At 50.7% G+C, this 17,539-nt stretch overlaps 1 protein-coding gene across 1 annotated transcript in view; it reads right to left on the reverse strand.

Moving 5' to 3' along the window:
* The window catches only part of LOC146782629 (transmembrane protein 272-like), a 363,502-nt gene that overhangs the window by 207,134 nt on the left and 138,829 nt on the right, over positions 1 to 17,539 (reverse strand). Inside the window, exon 4 of the mRNA XM_085636846.1 lies at positions 11,056 to 11,244. Coding sequence (XP_085492972.1) covers positions 11,056 to 11,244 — 189 coding nt within the window. The remainder of the gene's footprint in view (positions 1 to 11,055; positions 11,245 to 17,539) is intronic.

Consider the following 17,539-nt stretch of genomic DNA (forward strand, 5'->3'; position numbering starts at 1 on the left):
GAGGGTGTGGTGTGTGCACCTACCTACACTAGTTGTTTCTACTAAACCTCTCTAGTAGTTGTAGTCAGGGTGTGTTACTCCCTTCAACCTACCACTACTAAGTCCAGTAGGACTTAAGTATTATAAACTATGTTATATGTACCTAGACAATATCTGTGTGATCTTTCAATTTAGTATCTCAAGATTACAATGGTATTACAACAGCAAGCTCAGATCCCAACCGCTGCTCACCAATGTGAGAAGTTGGCCTGATGTATGATGTCACTAGTTATAGTGTACACCTTATATCAGTCCAAATACCCTTATGGTGATTGGTTGTAAAGTCGACCTTATAGACCAGCTATCCTAGTGGTAGCATGGACAAGAGCAGTCTTAGGCTAAACTCTGAATGGCATGTGAAGCCAGCTGTGATACCATATATAATCCCTTGAATACCAAATGAAAGGACACCACAACAGATATATATATAAAATAAAGTGTATTTATTCTAAGCAAACCCTCAGCACTCTTTATGAGATTAGAGGTAAGTACAACACAGTCTTATTTAAGCATACATTAAGTCACACAGGTAAGTAATACAGTTAGGCCCTAGGGGCCACGCAAACCATATACTAAGTAAGTGGTATAAGGACCACTGTCACGGAAATAGAGTAGGCCTAGGCCTAGGGAATCGCTGGGGCTACACTGCACTAGCAACAGTTAGGAAGTGGGAGGCCCACGGGATTCGTATGCAGAGTGGAAACACTCACGCGTAATGCGTAAAAGTCACTAGCAATAGTACAGTTTCGAAATAGATAGATTTAGGACACTTCCCGAGCTGTAGGAAGTTGAGACTTGAAACTTAGACACTAGGATAGTCACTATCCTGATGAGCACCGCAGTACCCAAGTTACCTAGCCCACAGGCTGCGGGTGCATAGGGTTGAAGTTGCGTCGGGTTTCGTCGTCGAATCCTATGGATGCCTGAAGAAAGATGCTGACAGGCAGTCAGTGAAGAGTGTCCGGTGGATCCCAAGGCTGGGATCAAGAAGAGAAGAGACCTGCAAGCAGAGGGGACAGAGTCAAGGTCACTAGCCAGTGACCACGTGGAACCAGGAAGGAACCAGACGATGTCGTGAAGAGTTGCAGGTGAAGGTGAAGCTTGTCGCTGCAGCCAGGAGGACCAGGAAGCATCGAGGACGACCAGGACCAGGAGGGGAGCTGTCCCACGAAGGCTCTTGCTGTCGGCGGCGTCGAAGCTGGGCTAGGACTCACCAAGCCTTGGCAAGCGGAATCCACGAAGAACGGAGGACTTGCTTCAGGAGCAGACCAGGAAGGTCTGGGGTGCTTCTTCTTTGCAGAGAAGCGGGAGCCAGTCTGGAGGAGCCAAACCAGCGCAGAAGATTTCAGGATGCGTCGTCACAGAGGCCACTAGCCAGCGGGCAAGCAACCGGACAGACGCGGCAAGCAGGAAAATGCTGAAGGGCCCCACGCAGGACTCGTTGAGTGTGGGGGGCTGGTCTTCGGTGCAGATGGTGCTTGGGGGTGGGGCTTCTCAATCCCCGGTGCACAACTTCGAGGGTGCCTCAGAAGCTGCGCTTGAAGATACTAGCCACTTTTCCCAGGTAGCCGGTCCCACGTCGCTCGTCGCCTCCACGGATCTCAGCTCTGCTGTAGATGTGGATCAGGGTCGGAGAAGTCTGGAAGTCAAGGCTCTGGTCGGGCTCTGCAGTCGGTTCCTCGTAGAACGTGGGCAAAGCAAAGGGTAGTCTCTTGATGGTGCCTGTTTGCACAGGGTAGCCACTCCTTGGCCACAAGGGAGATTCTTCAGTCTTCTTCTTTCGTCGAATGTCGAAGGTCCAGAGTTTCGGTTCAAGTTGCAGGTTCAGGATAATCTAATCTCTTGAGGCCCAACTCCCACTCTTATACTAATCTGGGGGGCTGGGATACCTGCTAGGTCACGCCTTATGGGTGGGACCTGGGAGGGGGTGGTTACACACACTTCCCTTTGTCCAGTTTCGCGCCAGAGCTGGGGCTGGAGTGCCCCAGCACCGGTTTGAACTGGACTATGCAAGGAACACCTTGTGTGCCCCAGGCATGTCTCATTCCTTTCAGCCCACCCTGCCCCAATACACTAAAGGCTGTCTGGGGAGGTGCTAGCACCTCCCCAAGCAGGAAACCTATTGTCCAGGCCTCCCTGGCTGGGATCACTCCCAGCTGCAGGAGGTCAGACTTGTGTCGTGGCAGCAGCATCCATTTTGTGATGCTGAGGCTTTGGTCAGAGGTTACACAGCAAAGTAGGATTTTAACATGTCTCTCCCTCTAGAAGGGAGGAATAATATCCTCATCACCAGAAATGGTATGGGGGTATTATTCCAAAGTGTTAGACACCTTACACGACATGTTTTGATACAGCCCAACCATAGTTACCATAACCGTTTAAGATTATAAGGCACTTTAAGAGTATATGGTAGGCTATATCATAGAACAGCTATAAGGACATGGTTCCGAAAGCTGCAGACAGGCTCAGCTCATGCTAGAGCACCATCTCACAGGTTACCAAGCACTCAGCCTCCAGGATTGTTAAGGCCTGCCATAGGAGTGACTGATAGGTACACATGTGTCTATATATAAGGTAGATATAGATATACTATATCTAAGCAAGGGGTGATTACACGACCTTGCCCCAGCTGAGTGATCAGCCGGTTGTGTCTGATTGGAAGGCCAGACCAGGGGTGGCATAATACATGCTGCAGCCCCTGGGAGGCCTAGGGTACACCTATGCCCTGGGTACCTAGGGTACACTGTACAGGGTCCAATAAGGTGATCCCTACCAATTGGTTATGTACCTAGGGTACATGGAGTCCATTTTACAGAGAGAGCAGACAGCCTGAGACCCTGAATGGCAGGATCTCAGGCCAACTAAGTCGAAAAACCAGCTAGACACTAGGCAAAAAGTTGGGGGTAACCATAGTCAGATATCCACCTTCCTACACCCCATTTTTGAAAGTATGGAAGGAGAACCTAGGGATGAAGTTCCCATTCATGTACTTGTTGTCACATCCCGCTGAGGAGGTCGGCAAATTGGTTGGTAATGCCTGGAAGGTGTTCTGCCAGAAGATGACTTTTGTGATGTATTGCCCAACGTCAATAGGTCTAAGAGAGGTGTGACAACAGTAGAGAGTGCGCCCCCCTGTTTTTGTACATAGTACATAGCTGCTGTATTGTCCATCTAGACTAAAACAACTTTCCCTACTAGGTGTGGTTGAAAAGCTTTTAGTGCTAGGTAAACAGCTAGAAGCTCCAAGCAATTGATATGGAGTTTTTTGTGGGTGGCGTTCCATAAACCCTTAATTGTTAAATGCTGAAGATAGGCACCTCAGTCTGTGAGAGATGCATCTGCTGTTAGTACGACTCGTGGATTTGGGTCGATGAAAGGCCGCCCTTATGAGAGAGCGATGAGAGCTTTGTCTACCAATACTAGATCTGTTAATTGACCCTGTGATTAATTCCACTGACATGCTAAGCATTCTTGTAGAGGATGCATGTGTAATCTTGCACGAGGCACTATTACAATGCATTATGCCATCATCCCTAACAGTTGCATGAAAGTTAGGTATTGATTGTTTTGAAACTGTAGTGATAAAGTTTGAAAGTTTTGAATTCTGGCTGCATTAGGAGAGGCTAGAGCTGTGTGAGTGTTTATCATTGCTCCCAGATAGGGTTGCCGCTGTGAGGGTTGGAGATGGAACTTTTGTGCATGCACTATAAAACCCAATTGATGAAGAAGGCTTATGGTGGCTTGAGTGTGTTGTAGACACCTTTGATGTTTGTTGGCTTTGATGAGCCAATCGTCCAGATATGGAAAGACATGAATTTATTGTCTTCTTAAATGAGCTGATACTACTGCCAAACATTTTTTAAATACTTTGGGTGCAGTAGTCACTCCAAATGCGAGAACTTTGAACTAAGGGAGATTTCCTGCTATCACAAATCAGAGATATTTGAGATCTTCTGGGTGTACAGGAATATGGAAGTATGTGTCCTTTAAGGCTAGTGTGGACAAATAAAAAAAGAACAAAAATCGCCTTGCTGTAGAAGTGGAAGCACTTGTTGAAGGGTAACCATATTGAAGTGCTCCGACAGTAGGTATAGGTTTAACATTCTGAGATCTAAGATTGGTCTTAGAGACCCATTGTTTTTGGGGATTAGGAAGTAAAGTGAGTAAACTCTTGATCCTTGATATTGTAATGGAACCGGTTCTATAGCTCCTTTTGTTAGAAGAGCTTATACCTCTTATTTGAGGAGCTGTTGGTGTTGTGGTGAGAGTTTGTGAATGTGAGGTGGAATTATCGGAGGGTTGCTGGTAAGCTCCGGGCAATAACCATGTTGGAAAATATCCAAAACCCATTTGTCTGATGTTATGGATTGCCAATTGGGACAAAAGCTGTAATCTTCCTCCAACAGGTGATGAATGGTTGCAGGGATCACTAGCAAGTCACTGCTTGTTAGTGGACTGGGAGGTGCATGTTGGTGTTCCTCCACCTCTTCCCTTAAAATTGTTCTCTCTGTAACCACCCAGGTAGAATCCTCTAGAGAGGGTGGTTGCGTTTTTGTCTTGTATGAAGATGCAGCCGCAGATGTGGTGTTATTTTTGGAGCCTCCTCTGTAAAAGGAGTGAAGAAAGGATCCTCTGGTAGAAGGAGATTGAAGTGCTTCCATAGATTTTGCCACTTCAGTATCCTTTTTCATCTTTTCAAGTGATTGGTCTATTTAAGGCCGAAAGAGGTGTTCCTTATCACAGGGCGCATTAAGAATGGTTTGCTGAACTTCTGGTTTGAAACCAGAAATTCTGAACCACGCATGTCTCCTTAGCGGTATGCTAGTGTTGATTCCCATAGCTTCAATAACTGCAGCATCCAATGCACTCCTAATAGAGGAATTAGAAATAGGTTTCCATTCCTGCTCTATGTGCTGCCTCCTTTTTTGTGTTCCTCTGGGAGATATTGCAATAATTCTTGCATCTCATCCCAGTGAGCTCTATCATATCTGAACAACAGACCTTGTGTATTAGCATTACGCCAATGGTTGGCTGATTGAGCAGCTCCTCTCTTCCCTGATGCATCTATTAGTTTGAATTCTTTATCTGGAGGTTGTTACTCTCCTGATGTTTGTGAATTTGTCCTCTTACGAGCGTTACAGACCACAAAGGAGTCCAAAGGCAACTGACCCCTAATAAAAACTGGTTCAGATGGTGGGAGTTTACATTTTTTGTCCATCACAAGGTGTTATTATACATGATCTAAGTGGGTCTTAAAAATATCATTAGTATGCCTCATCATACCTTTTAACATAGGCAACATTTGTGTTGTTTTTGTGTGTTTCCTAAGGTTTCAAATAGGAAATCTTCTAGTGCTTAATTTTCAGTACCAAGCTGGATTTGTACTTTTTTCCTTGCGATCAGAATGTTTCGGAACCAAAGGGGTATCGTTTTGACTCGAGCCCGAGCTCGAAGGCTTGATTGTCTATTTCGGTGCCAAGCCCGAGGACGGGGTGTAGGAAGCAGTCTCTCAGTGCCGACCTGTCATGTTCTCGCTCGCCTCCTCGCTTCCTGCTGATCGGAAGCGAGGCGTTCTCCAAACATGACGAGACTCCTCCCACCGGAGTCCGCCTGGCAGGTTAGCCATCTAGCTGTTGGAGACTGAAACAGCAGACGTCAACTGCCGGCCGACACTTCCGGCAAGATCCGCATTTCAGGCCCGAAGACGCCCACATCGGCGCTTTGTATACTTCCACGGAGCTTCGCAGTAACGCAGGAGCGTACGCGAAGGCTCCATCAGCAACCGGACCTGCTTTCCGGACTGCGCAAGGGCGCCCAAAGCTTCCAACGTCAGCGACTCGTGCAACGGCACGGAGTCGTACTCTCTCCTTTGTTCCAATTGTTGGACCCTCACACCAGCGCAGGAGCCCTTTACCCTTCCTTCACGACTCGTGCGACGGCACAGAGTCGTGCTTACTTTGTCCCCCACACCAGCGCATGAGCGCTTTTCCCAGTTCCACACCACCTGCTCCCTCGCCAACGCCACCTTGGGTAGCGTAACTTGTGCGACGGCTCAGAGTCAGGTTCTCTTCCTTTAGTGCCTCACAAACTGTGCAGGAGCGCAACTACCGTGTGCTGCGACCCGCATCGACGAATGGATTTGCTCCTCACAGGCATTTAGAACGATGTGGAGATTCTGATCCCCTACCTTCTGCAGTGCCATCACAGAAGCACTTCATTCCAGGTGACTATTTGGGGCTCATGTCCTGTGTTGCCAGTGTCTGTTCACTATAATTGGCGCAGCTGTTACTCCTTCCTTCACTCTTGTCCTTTGGTGGTGCCGACACAAGACCCCAAGAACCACAGAGGGTGCCCCACCACGACATCCACCACATTGCCCTCACCCTTTCCTTGGCAGCCTCCCCGGTCCCCTCTTTGACCTGGTTAGTGATATTTGGTCTTTCCGGGTAGAGAAGGGCGCTGGAGGTGGTTGTCCACGTCGTCCCTGTAGGATCTCTCAACAAGCAGAAGGTAAGACTTGTGGGGACCTGACAGAATACGAAGCCCACGTTTACACATACCGCCCGGACGACATGGACAACCCCGACGTCACCTTGCAGGACATAGCTGCCATGCTTGTTAATATTCAAGCTGAGAATCGTAGCCTGCGACACGATATAACTACCTTACAAGGGCAGGTGGGCGCGGGAAATACAGGCCCTTGGGGAACCTCCCCTATGTATCGACCCAGGCAAGAGGGAGTATTGAGGCCTCCCTTGCTTAACCCGGGGGGTCCCCCGTCTTCTCTCTCGGCTGCTTCCCCACCCGTACAGGTAATAGCCCAACCCACTGTGCTGCTGGCCACACCAGAACGCTTCTATGGCGATAGCGCAAAATACAGCATATTCCTTAATCAATGCCACCTACATTTCATGGCCAGAGCAACTGCCTTCCCAGATGACGCCTCCAAGGTTGCTTTTGTTCTCTCTTATTTAGGAGGCGACGCCGCTCAGTGGTCCATACCTTTGGTGGAGAACGACGAACCCCTGTTATACAACTTTCCGGTATTTAAGGAGACCATGTGACGTATGTTTGCCCGCCATACGTTTGTGCAAGCCGCGGACAACGAGCTGCTCAATCTAAAGCAGGGCAACACGGATTTGCTGCATTACATTACCACTTTCACTCGCCTGGTGGTGGAAGCCCGCTGGCCTGAATCCAAACAAGTATCGTTGTTCTATAGGGGCCTACGTGATGAGTCGAAAGACCTCATTTCCCAGATGACAGACCCACCAGAGGAGATCGGCCCGTTTATTGATATGGTAGTCAGACAGAACTATCGCTTACAAGAGCTGAGAACTGAAAAGACCAAGGGAGGTGAGGCCAGAATCCCCGTGTATAGAGACACAATAAAACCCAGCGAGGCCCCTGAGCCCATGCAGATCGGAGGTGTCCGTGCCCCCTTAACCAAGGAAGAAAAGGAAAAACGGCGGAAGCAGAATTTATGCCTGTATTGTGGCAAGAACTGTCATTTCGTTCGGGACTGCCCTGCAAAACCCCGCCAGCCCAGAGAGAAGATTCCTTATGTTCTCCCGATCGCCCGAGGAGAAGGGGGGGTAACGGGACCACCCAGTAGCAAACAGGGTCTGTCTACTGGGACTACTAGCCGAGAAAAAACAGACCCCTACCATCTGTGCCGATCACCATCACATGGGCGTGCCTGTGTCCTTGCATTCTTCGACAGGATCATCTTGGCACGTCATAGCATTAATCGACTCGGGAGCAACTGGGAATTTCATCAACGCCCAGTACATGACCAGCCTGGGCATGCAGAAACGAACCAAAAGAAAACCCGAAACGGTCAAGGCAGTAGACGGCACGGACTTGACCTCAGGACTAATCCGATATCAAACGGAAGACCTGAAAATGGTGCTGGAAAACCGACACACAGAGACCATCGACTTTGATATCATTGATGCCCCACAGTTTAGGCTTATATTAGGCCTTCCCTGGCTGGTACAGCACAATCCCCTCATTAACTGGGCAACCGGAAAAACTGTATTAGAATCTGTCCACTGTGTTCGTTCTTGCTACCCCTCTGAGGTGAAAACCGTTACGAGGGCGGTCCAAGCCTGTACGCTGCCACGGGATGGGATGGGTATGGTCGCACATGAGGCAGTACCCGAGGAATACAGGGACCTGGCTCAAGTATTTGACGAACGAGGTGCCAACACACTACCCCCACATATCCACTTCGACTGCAGAATCAACATTATTCCTGGTTCCACGCTCCCCTGCAGCCGTGTCTATTCCCTCACAGAGAAAGAAAACGAGCACCTCTGTGCCTATCTCACCCAGTACCTACAGAACGGGTTTATTCGCCATTCCAAATCTCCCGTGTCTTCCCCCCTCTTCTTCGTGGCGAAGAAAGAAGGCGACCTACGCACGTGTATAGACTTTAGGGCGATAAACGCCATAACGATCAAGAACAGGTATCCTCTACCATTAATACCCGACCTACTGGATCAAGTAAAAGGTGCTGCCATATATACAAAACTGGACTTACGAGGGACTCGACACACAAGCCTACGTAGCACGCTGCACCATCTGCACTCAAGGGAAGACACCCTCCCAACCCGTGGTAGGGATACTGCATCCCATTCCTGTTCCCCCATGATCGTGGCACACAGTCTCGAGGGACTTCGTAGTGGAACTCCCTAAGACCACAACGGGATACACTACCATCCTCACTATCGTGGACCACCTTCCGAAAATGGCACATTTTGTGCCACTGAAACAACTGCCCTCAGCTGCGGAATTGGCAGCTGTCTTCATGCAGAATGTGGTACAGCTACATGGAATCCCTTCAGTGCTAATAACAGACAGAGGAACTCAATTTGTGTCCAGGTTCTGGACGGAGGTCTGCACTCTTTTGAACATGGAAGCACGTTTGTCATCCTCCTACCATCCCCAAACAGACAGGCAGGCAGAGAGAACAAATCGTACCATGGAACAATACCTCCGTTGCTTGCTGCTTTCCTTTGAAAAAGTATGGTCCGAAGTGTTATGGATGGTAGAATACACCTATAACAACAACAAACACGCTGCCACTGGGGTATCACCATTCTATTGTCTCCAAGGCCAACATCCCTGAACGACTCCCTGGGAAGAGGCCCAGGCTTGTGGTATACCCACCATACAGGAGTATCATGCCTTGCCCCGCACCATATGGCAGCAAGCCCGTTTCGAGCTAGCCAAAGCCAAAGAATATTACAAACAAAACACAGACAAACTGAACCTGCATACGTAGCAGGGGATAGGGTATGGGTGTCCATTAAGAACCTCAACACAAGTGGGCCCAAGAAACTATCCACAAGCAGAAGGTAAGACTTGTGGGGACCTGACAGGACCATGGCCAACATGCAGTGCTGCCCCGGAAGCCTTTTGTTTGGTGGAAGAAAGGGGCTTTATTACTCACGGCACACTGTACCGCTGGAACTTCTTCAGACTCCAACTCAATCTCCAGTTCTGAGGCCAATTCTTGAATAGAGAAGACCTCCTCCTCTTCCGCTGCTGATGTCTCCATTTCCTCCTGTTCGGTATCTTCTACGAAGATATCTGGGGTGTGTTCAATGTTCTTCCGCTGGATGTCCATTCTTTGAGTTAGACGGTCCCCAAAGTCTTTTTCGATCGGAATGATGGACAAGCGTCACAACCTACTTCCTTGTGCTCCGGTAAGAGGCACAAGTTGCAGATTTCTGCAGGTCGGTGCATGGATACTTGGGATGGCACAGAGGACAAAATGAAACAGAGTCCGTTCCATCGGCAGAAGACTGGATAATACAGAACGGATTGTAAGTCGACTGACATAGCTAGGCCCGAAGGCCTCCAACGATGTCTTCTATACTGAAGACAAAGTTTTCCTATTTTTTCAACATGAGGAGAATGGTGAAACATGAACGAAACAATTTAGATGAGGGTACAGTGGGTTGCGCACAGAGGGGATCCCAAAGAACGGTTTTGAACTGGAGCACTGCAAACCACGTCTGAACCCGATGGTAGAAAGAAAACAATCTAACAATGAAGTCGATGCACATGCTCATTATCACCGAAAAGGAGGAGTCACCTTATCTTGTGACTGGAAAAGCCTTCTTCGGAGAAAAACAACTTGCAATCATCCCGGCCCAAATCTAGATGGCAGGATTATGCAAAAAATGGGTATCTATAGCACACATGCCTCGAACGTACAATATGATTGAGCTTAAGTTTTTTGTGCCCAACACTTGCATTAAGACTTGGGAAATAAAATCTGTATAATTATTTTTATATTGATAGATCAAACTAAGCAACTCTTACTATAGCCCCCAATACAAACGCTAACCAAAGATACATATATAATTGACGTACATTCTATTCATGTTTTTTAAAGAAATATGGTGCTGTTACCATAGCACTAACATTAACACTGTCCCATTAATTAATATACGATTAACTATTATGTGAATTTTAAAACTAACCACAACCAATAGTTATGTAAATATATTAATTTACATTTATGGCTGAATTTCTGAAAAATCACTAAATATTTTGGAAAGGAAATAGGCAATAAGCTTGTCACAAGTATTGTTCATTGAGCTGTGTGGCATGCAAGCACGTAAATAACACAATAATAACAATGGTTCCCTTAATGTTAACAAGGCTGATACCAACCAAAGCTCGTAATTGGTGACAATGCAATAAATTGAAATACTGCGGACCTTGGAGTGCTGGCGTCTGGTTCTTGAATGCTGTGACTCGATCCTTTATAGAATTTGCATTTATATGTAATTGCATTTAATTAATCTGAAATAAATGTATGTTAAAAATGTATTTAGTTGATTACAATTTACAAGCAAATTAGATAATGGTTTGTTAGAAGTATTTTTGTTGAAGCCGTGGTCAGTAGTGGCAATGTTGAAATGTGGAGCTGCGATGATACTCCACAGCTGAACCTCTATGAAGCTGAAAACTATGTCCCACCCAGTAATTAATGCTGACCTGCAATGAAGAACGCCAGTTGGAAGAGGCCGAAGATCAAATTGAAGACGTTGATCAGAATGGAAAGCTTTTCTCTGTTTTTGCAGAGAAAGAAGCCTGAAATGAGAAGCAGGAGGCTGGTGATACCCGAAATGATCAGATAGTTGGGGATGAGGTACTGTGTGGGGCAGTTGTGGAAGTACACCGACCCTGTGGGAGCAAAAAGAGAGCATCATTAGTCAAGTATTAGTGCACCTTCCATCCTCGCCCCCTTTCATGCCAGCTTCTTTCAGTGGGAGGGAGGAGGCGAGCATCTGTGTAATAAAATTTATTTCAGTGGCCAAGTTGGGTTTTCATTTAATGTGTTGACTGGTTTTAAAAGCCACTGGGGTATATTCACAAGAACGTGTGATAACTACCGCAAGAGTAGCTTAACTCAACTCTCAACATCGCAGCACATCACGGGAAAATAACCCAGTGTCAACATGGAATTCACAACAAGGTGGTAACATGCGATAGTCTGCCGAAACCGCGTACATTGTCAGCGATACAACCACTTCAATGGAGATAAAAACACAAACCAGAACACAAAAAAACCTGCATTGGGCCACTGCGCGATGAGGAAATCAGCGATAAGCAGCACCAGGCCTGCAACACACAACTGGCAGGCGGGAAAAATCACCATAAAAGTAGAAAGAAAAAACACCCAAACACAAACTGACCAACACCCAAGCACCATGGAGGCTGCCGGAGCAGGCGCAGAGGACGAGCGCAACCCCACAAACACCCCGGACGACCAGCCCGGGACCTCGGGGACAGGTAAGGGCAAGGACAAGAAGAGGAAGACGAAGTTCAGTCCGCAGGCAAATAGGATCAGAGTCACAGAGGTGATGAAACACCATCAACAACTGTTTGTCACATCCAACGTGTCATTGGGCACCAAAACTGGAATATGGTGGGACATCGTGGACAAGGTGAATGCCGTCAGAGCACAAGAGGACAATGGACGAGGTCAAGAGGCTATAGAATGACATCAAGCAGAAGACCAAGGAGAAACTCGCAGCCAACCAGAAGGCAGCAATGCAGACTGGAGGTGGGGGCCCAGCGCCACAGCTCGTGCTGGATGACATGGAGGAGCTGGTGTCGACAGTCATCAGTGTGGATACTGTGGCCAGAGTTGGGGGACCGAACACTGCTCGACAGGACACAACACAACCACAACAGGGTGAGTGACCACCAGGTACTGGGGGGATGGGTGGATATGGCCACGATGGCACACATGCACAATCAAGCAGAGCACAGTGCACACCCTCAATGATTCCGGGTCATCGCCCATATCTATAGACTGTCACAATGTACAATGCCAGGCTGTCTGAATGTCAACATGTACCATGCGGCTACATACATGTGGACAATACACCATTTCCCCTTCACATTGCAGGGTCACCGTCAACACCCCCTGCAGAGCAGTCCCAGCCACTCTTCACTGATGATGAGGAGGACTGCCCCAGAATTGACCCCCAAGCCCTCCTAGACATCATTGACATCAACTGCGACTCACCTCCAGGATCAGGGCTGACCAGCTGCATCGAGGAGACCCCCACCCACCAGCCAAACCACCCAGCAGGAGGCACCCACGACTTCGGCAGTCTCCCAAGACCCCCAGGAACAACATACAGCCTTCCAATGCCATGTGCTGGAGGCCCAGAGGGAGACGGCTGAGAAGGTGCGGGCGGGGTTCGACCTCATGGCCACCAAACTGGACGCCATCCATGGCTGTCTAGGCCCGCTCCATGGCCTCCAATGAGCCCTGACTGACATCGCTGGAGTCCTGACGCAGAAAGAAGAGCACCTGTCCGCTCAGAGGGGCACCAGTGATAGCAGCCGTTAGCTGGTACACATGCGGAGGCTCATGGAGGACATGCTGCAGATGGAGGCAGAAAGGATGGCAGCCACCGTTACACATCAGCGAAAAGTAGCTGGGATCTACCATGCCCTGCAGACCATCATCATGGCATTGCTGCCACAAGGCATGGCGCTGATTAATGCTGCTGCCCCCACACCATCCACATCTCCGCCCCCTGGTGTGTCAGTGCCTCACAGTACGGCAGGCGTATCCACTCCGACACCTGATGTGTCACTGCCACACAGTGCGGCCAACAATCGTCCTTCGGCCCCTGATATGTTAGTGGCACACAGTGCCGCAGCCGGTACTGCAACAGCCACAGGTGGGGCAGAGCACACATCCGGGGATGAGGACGTAGATGGGTTAGTGATCAGGAGGCACTAGCATTCATTTCCGCCACCTGGACTGTTTTTGCTTGGTGCCGCACATGGCCTCATGACCTTCCACTGACCTCCGATACACTCACCTTGGACAGCGACATGGACTGCGAAATCTTGTTTGATGACCAATGACACGGCGACCAGACTTCGGACTGTACCCTTCCTCTTCGGCAGTACTTATCCCTGGATGGACTCTGGCTGGGCTCGGCATTACCCTGTACCGCTCCAGCCGCAGAACTGCACTGGATGTGCAATAAACATCCAGTGACGCACTACTGTGTCAAGTCTTTCATCAATCATGTATGAATGTGTGGATGAATTTAGGGACAGTGATTTCCCTTGCATCAATGATGCTCATCCTGTGTGATGCCAGTCAGAGGGTGCCACATTACATATTGTGTACCGGGTCCCGTGAACACTACAACAGGGATACACGCATCAGTCACTTCCATGTCCAAACATGGACTTAACCAAGCCCAGAGTCATTGTTTCAAAGCCCTGCGCTGGTCTGGCGTACGCCAGGCCAGACCACTCCACTAAAGCTTCGAAGGGGGGCCCTCATTGCTTCCCGTCGCAGGCGTACTTGCTGGTGGTGTGCAGGTCACTGGTCTAGTTGTCAGCATGTCACAGCCACTCCCTGAGGGCAGGTTTGCACGCACACCACACCCATCCTGCAGAGACGTCACAGGCCATGTGACTCCGCCAACATAAGGGGCCAACAACGTCACATTCCCCTCTGCCGGAGGTGACTGGATGACGGACGCTCCACGGTTCCCAATCATAAAGGGCCCATGAGTTATTAGTGGCACCCGAGGCCTTGCGGCCGTCACGGGCCTACCACCATGTGGCGCTGACTGGGGCTGCACAGGGTTAGTGGCACCCGGAGCATTGCGGCCGGCACAAGCACCACGGGACGGTGACTTTGGGTGCACTGAGTCAGTGGCTCCTTAAGCTGCTGAGCGGGTGTGAAGCCTGCGATGATACCCCGTCCCGGCGGTCTAGACAGCTCAGGTTTTGTGTGCCCTGCTGGACCGCAGTGTAGGCCAGAGCCAGCGGGCAGTGCGGGCCTACCGTCACGTGGCGTCGCTTCCGGGATCACAGCCATTGGGCTGAGCGGGTGTGCAGCCTGCGAAGATGCCGGGTGCACTGGTATGTCCTGTGCCATGGAGTAATCAAGACCCAGCACCAAATGTGAGACCTGGTGGCCTGCGGAGGGTGGATGCATGGTGTGGAGGGTGCCATGTCAGAGGGCCCCGGGCATGTGGCTTGCAGTGGCACATGGTGGGACCTCCTGTCTACTCGCTGGTGGCAGAAGGTGAGCAGTGAGGGCTGGGTGTGCATTCGCGGGCATGCTCTGATGGGAGGCGGGAGGGGCTGGAGTGCCTCTGCCTGGGTGTGCATTGGCCGGCATGCTCCGATGGGCAGCGGGAGGGGCTGTGGTGCCTCTGCCTGGGTGTGCATGGGCGGGCATGCTCCGATGGGCGGCGGGAGGGTTTGGGGTGCCTCTGCCTGGGTGTGCATGGGTGGGCAGGCGATGTTGTCTTGTGCAAGTGTGAATACTGTGCCAATCATGTTTCAGGACTCTGTTTTAGATGACGTCTCTGTCTCAGATGTGTGACCTGGTGTACTGCTATACGTACCGGCAAGAGGTTGGAGACACACCGTGTGAGAATTTGGCCTGATATATGATGTCACTAATTCTAGTGTACACCTTGTATCAGTCCAAACAACCCTTATGCTGATTGGTTGTAAAGTCAACCTTATAGACCAGCTATCCTAGTGGTAGCATGGACAAGAAGAGTCTTAGGCTAAACTCTGAATGGCATGTGAAGCCAGCTGTTATACCATATGTAATCCCTTGAATACCAAAATGAAAGGACTCCCCCTCTCTTCTCTCTCCCCCTCTCTTCTCTCTCCCCCTCTCTCCTCTCTCCCCCTCTCCCCCCTCTCCCCCTCTCCCCCTCTCTTCTCTCTCTCTCTTCTCTCTCCCCTCTCTCTTCTCCCTCCCTTCTCTCTCCCCCTCTCTTCTCTCTCCCCCTCTCTTCTCTCTCCCCCTCTCTTCTCTCTCCCCTCTCTTCTCTCCCCCTCTCTTCTCTCTCTTCCCTCTCTCGCTCCCCCTCTCTTCTCCCCCTCCCCCCTCTCTCTCCCCCTCTCTTCTCTCTCCTCTTCTCTCCCTTCTTCTCTCTCCCCCCTCTCTCCCCCCCTCTCTCCCCCCTCTCTCTCCCCCCTCTCTCTCTCCCCCTTCCTTCCCCCCTCTCTCCCCCTCTCTCTCCCCCTCTCTCTCCCCCTCTCTCTCTCTCTCCTCTTCTCTCTCCCCCTCTCCTCTCTCTCCTCTTCTCTCTCTCTCCTCTTCTCTCTCCCCCTCTCCTCTCTCTCCTCTTCTCCCTCCCCCTCTCTTCTCTCTCTCCCTTTCTCCCTCCCCCTCTTTCTTCTCTCTCCTCTTCTCTCTCCCCCTCTCTTCTCTCTCCCCCTCTCCTCTCTCCTCCTCTCCTCTCTCCCTTCTTCTCTCTCCCCTCTCTCCCCCTCTCTTCTCTCTCCCCTCTCTCCCCCTCTCTTCTCTCTCCCCCTCTCTTTTCTCTCCCCCTCTCTCCCCTCTCTCTCCCCCTCTCTTCTCTCTCCCCCCTCTTCTCTCTCCCCCTCTCTTCTCTCTCCCCCTCTCTTCTCTCTCCCCCTCTCTTCTCTCTCCCCCTCTCTTCTCTCTCCCCCTCTCTTCTCTCTACCCCTCTCTTCTCCCTCCCCCTCTCTTCTCCCTCCCCCTCTCTTGTCTCCCCCCCTCTCTTCTCCCTCCCCCTCTCTTCTCTCTCCCCCTCTCTTCTCTCTCCCCCTATCTTCTCTCTCCCCCCCCTCTCCCTCTCCCTCTCCCTCCCCCTCTCCCCCTCTCTTCTCTCCATCCCCCTCTCTCTCCCCCTCTCTTCTCTCCCTCCCCCTCTCTTCTCTCTCTCCCCCTCTCTTCTCTCTCCTCTTCTCTCTCCTCTTCTCTCTCCCCCTCTCTCACCCCCTCTCTCTCCCCCTCTCTCTTCTCTCTCCTCTTCTCTCTCCCCCCTCTCCTCTTCTCTCTCCCCCTCTCTTCTCTCTCTCCTCTTCTCTCTCCCCCTCTCTTCTCTCTCACCCTCTCTCTCCCCCTCTCTTCTCTCTCACCCTCTCTCTCCCCTTCCTCTTCTCTCTCCCCCCTCTTCTCTCTCCTTTTCTCTCTCCCCCCTCTTCTCTCTCCTTTTCTCTCTCCCCCTCTCTTCTCTCTTCCTCTCTCCTCTCTCCTCTCTCTTCCTCTCCCTCCTCTCTCTTCCTCTCTCTCCCCTCTCTCTCCCCCTCTCTTCTCTCTCCCCTCTCTCTCCCCCTCTCTTCTCTCTCCCCCTCTCTCTCCCCCTCTCTCTCCCCCTCTCTCTCCCCCTCTCTCTCCCCCTCTCTCTCCCCATCTCTTCTCTCTCCTCCTCTCTCTCCCCCTCTCTTCTCTCTCCCCTCTTCTCTCCCCCTCTCTTCTCTCTCCCCCTCTCTTCTCTCTCCCCCTCTCTTCTCTCTTCTCTCTTCTCTTCTCTCTCCCCCTCTCTTCTCCCTCCTCTTCTCCCTCCTCTTCTCCCTCCTCTTCTCCCTCCTCTTCTCCCTCCTCTTCTCCCTACCTCTCTCCCTCTCTTCCCCTCTCTTCTCTCTCTCTCCCCCTCTCTTCTCTCTCCTTTTCTCTCTCCTCTTCTCTTCTCTCTCCCCTTCTCCCTCCCCCTCTCTTCTCTCTCCTCTTCTCTCTCCCCCTCCCTTCTCTCTCCTCTTCTCTCTCCCCCTCTCTTCTCTCTCCTCTTCTCTCTCCCCCTCTTCTCTCTCCCCTCTTCTCTCTCCCCCTCTTCTCTCTCCCCCTCTTCTCTCTCCCCCTCTTCTCTCTCCCCCTCTTCTCTCTCCCCCTCTTCTCTCTCTCCTCTTCTCTCTCTCCTCTTCTCTCTCTCCTCTTTCTCTCTCTCTCCTCTTCTCTCCTCTTCTCTCTCTCCTCTTCTCTCTCTCCTCTTCTCTCCCTCTCCTCTCTCTCCCGCTCATACTCTCCTCCTCTCTCCCCCCTCTCTTCTCTCCCCCCTCTCTTCTCTCTCCCCCTCTCTTCTCTCTCCCCCTCTCTTCTCTCTCCTTTTCTCTCCCCCCCTCACTTCTCTCTCTTCCTCTCTCTCCCCCCTCTCTCCCCCTCTCTTATCTCTCCCCCCTCTCTTCTCTCTACTCTACTCTCTCCCCCTCTCTTCTCACCTCT

Source organism: Triturus cristatus, chromosome 12, assembly GCF_964204655.1.
Source record: "Triturus cristatus chromosome 12, aTriCri1.1, whole genome shotgun sequence".
In the NCBI taxonomy this organism is placed as follows: domain Eukaryota; kingdom Metazoa; phylum Chordata; class Amphibia; order Caudata; family Salamandridae; genus Triturus; species Triturus cristatus.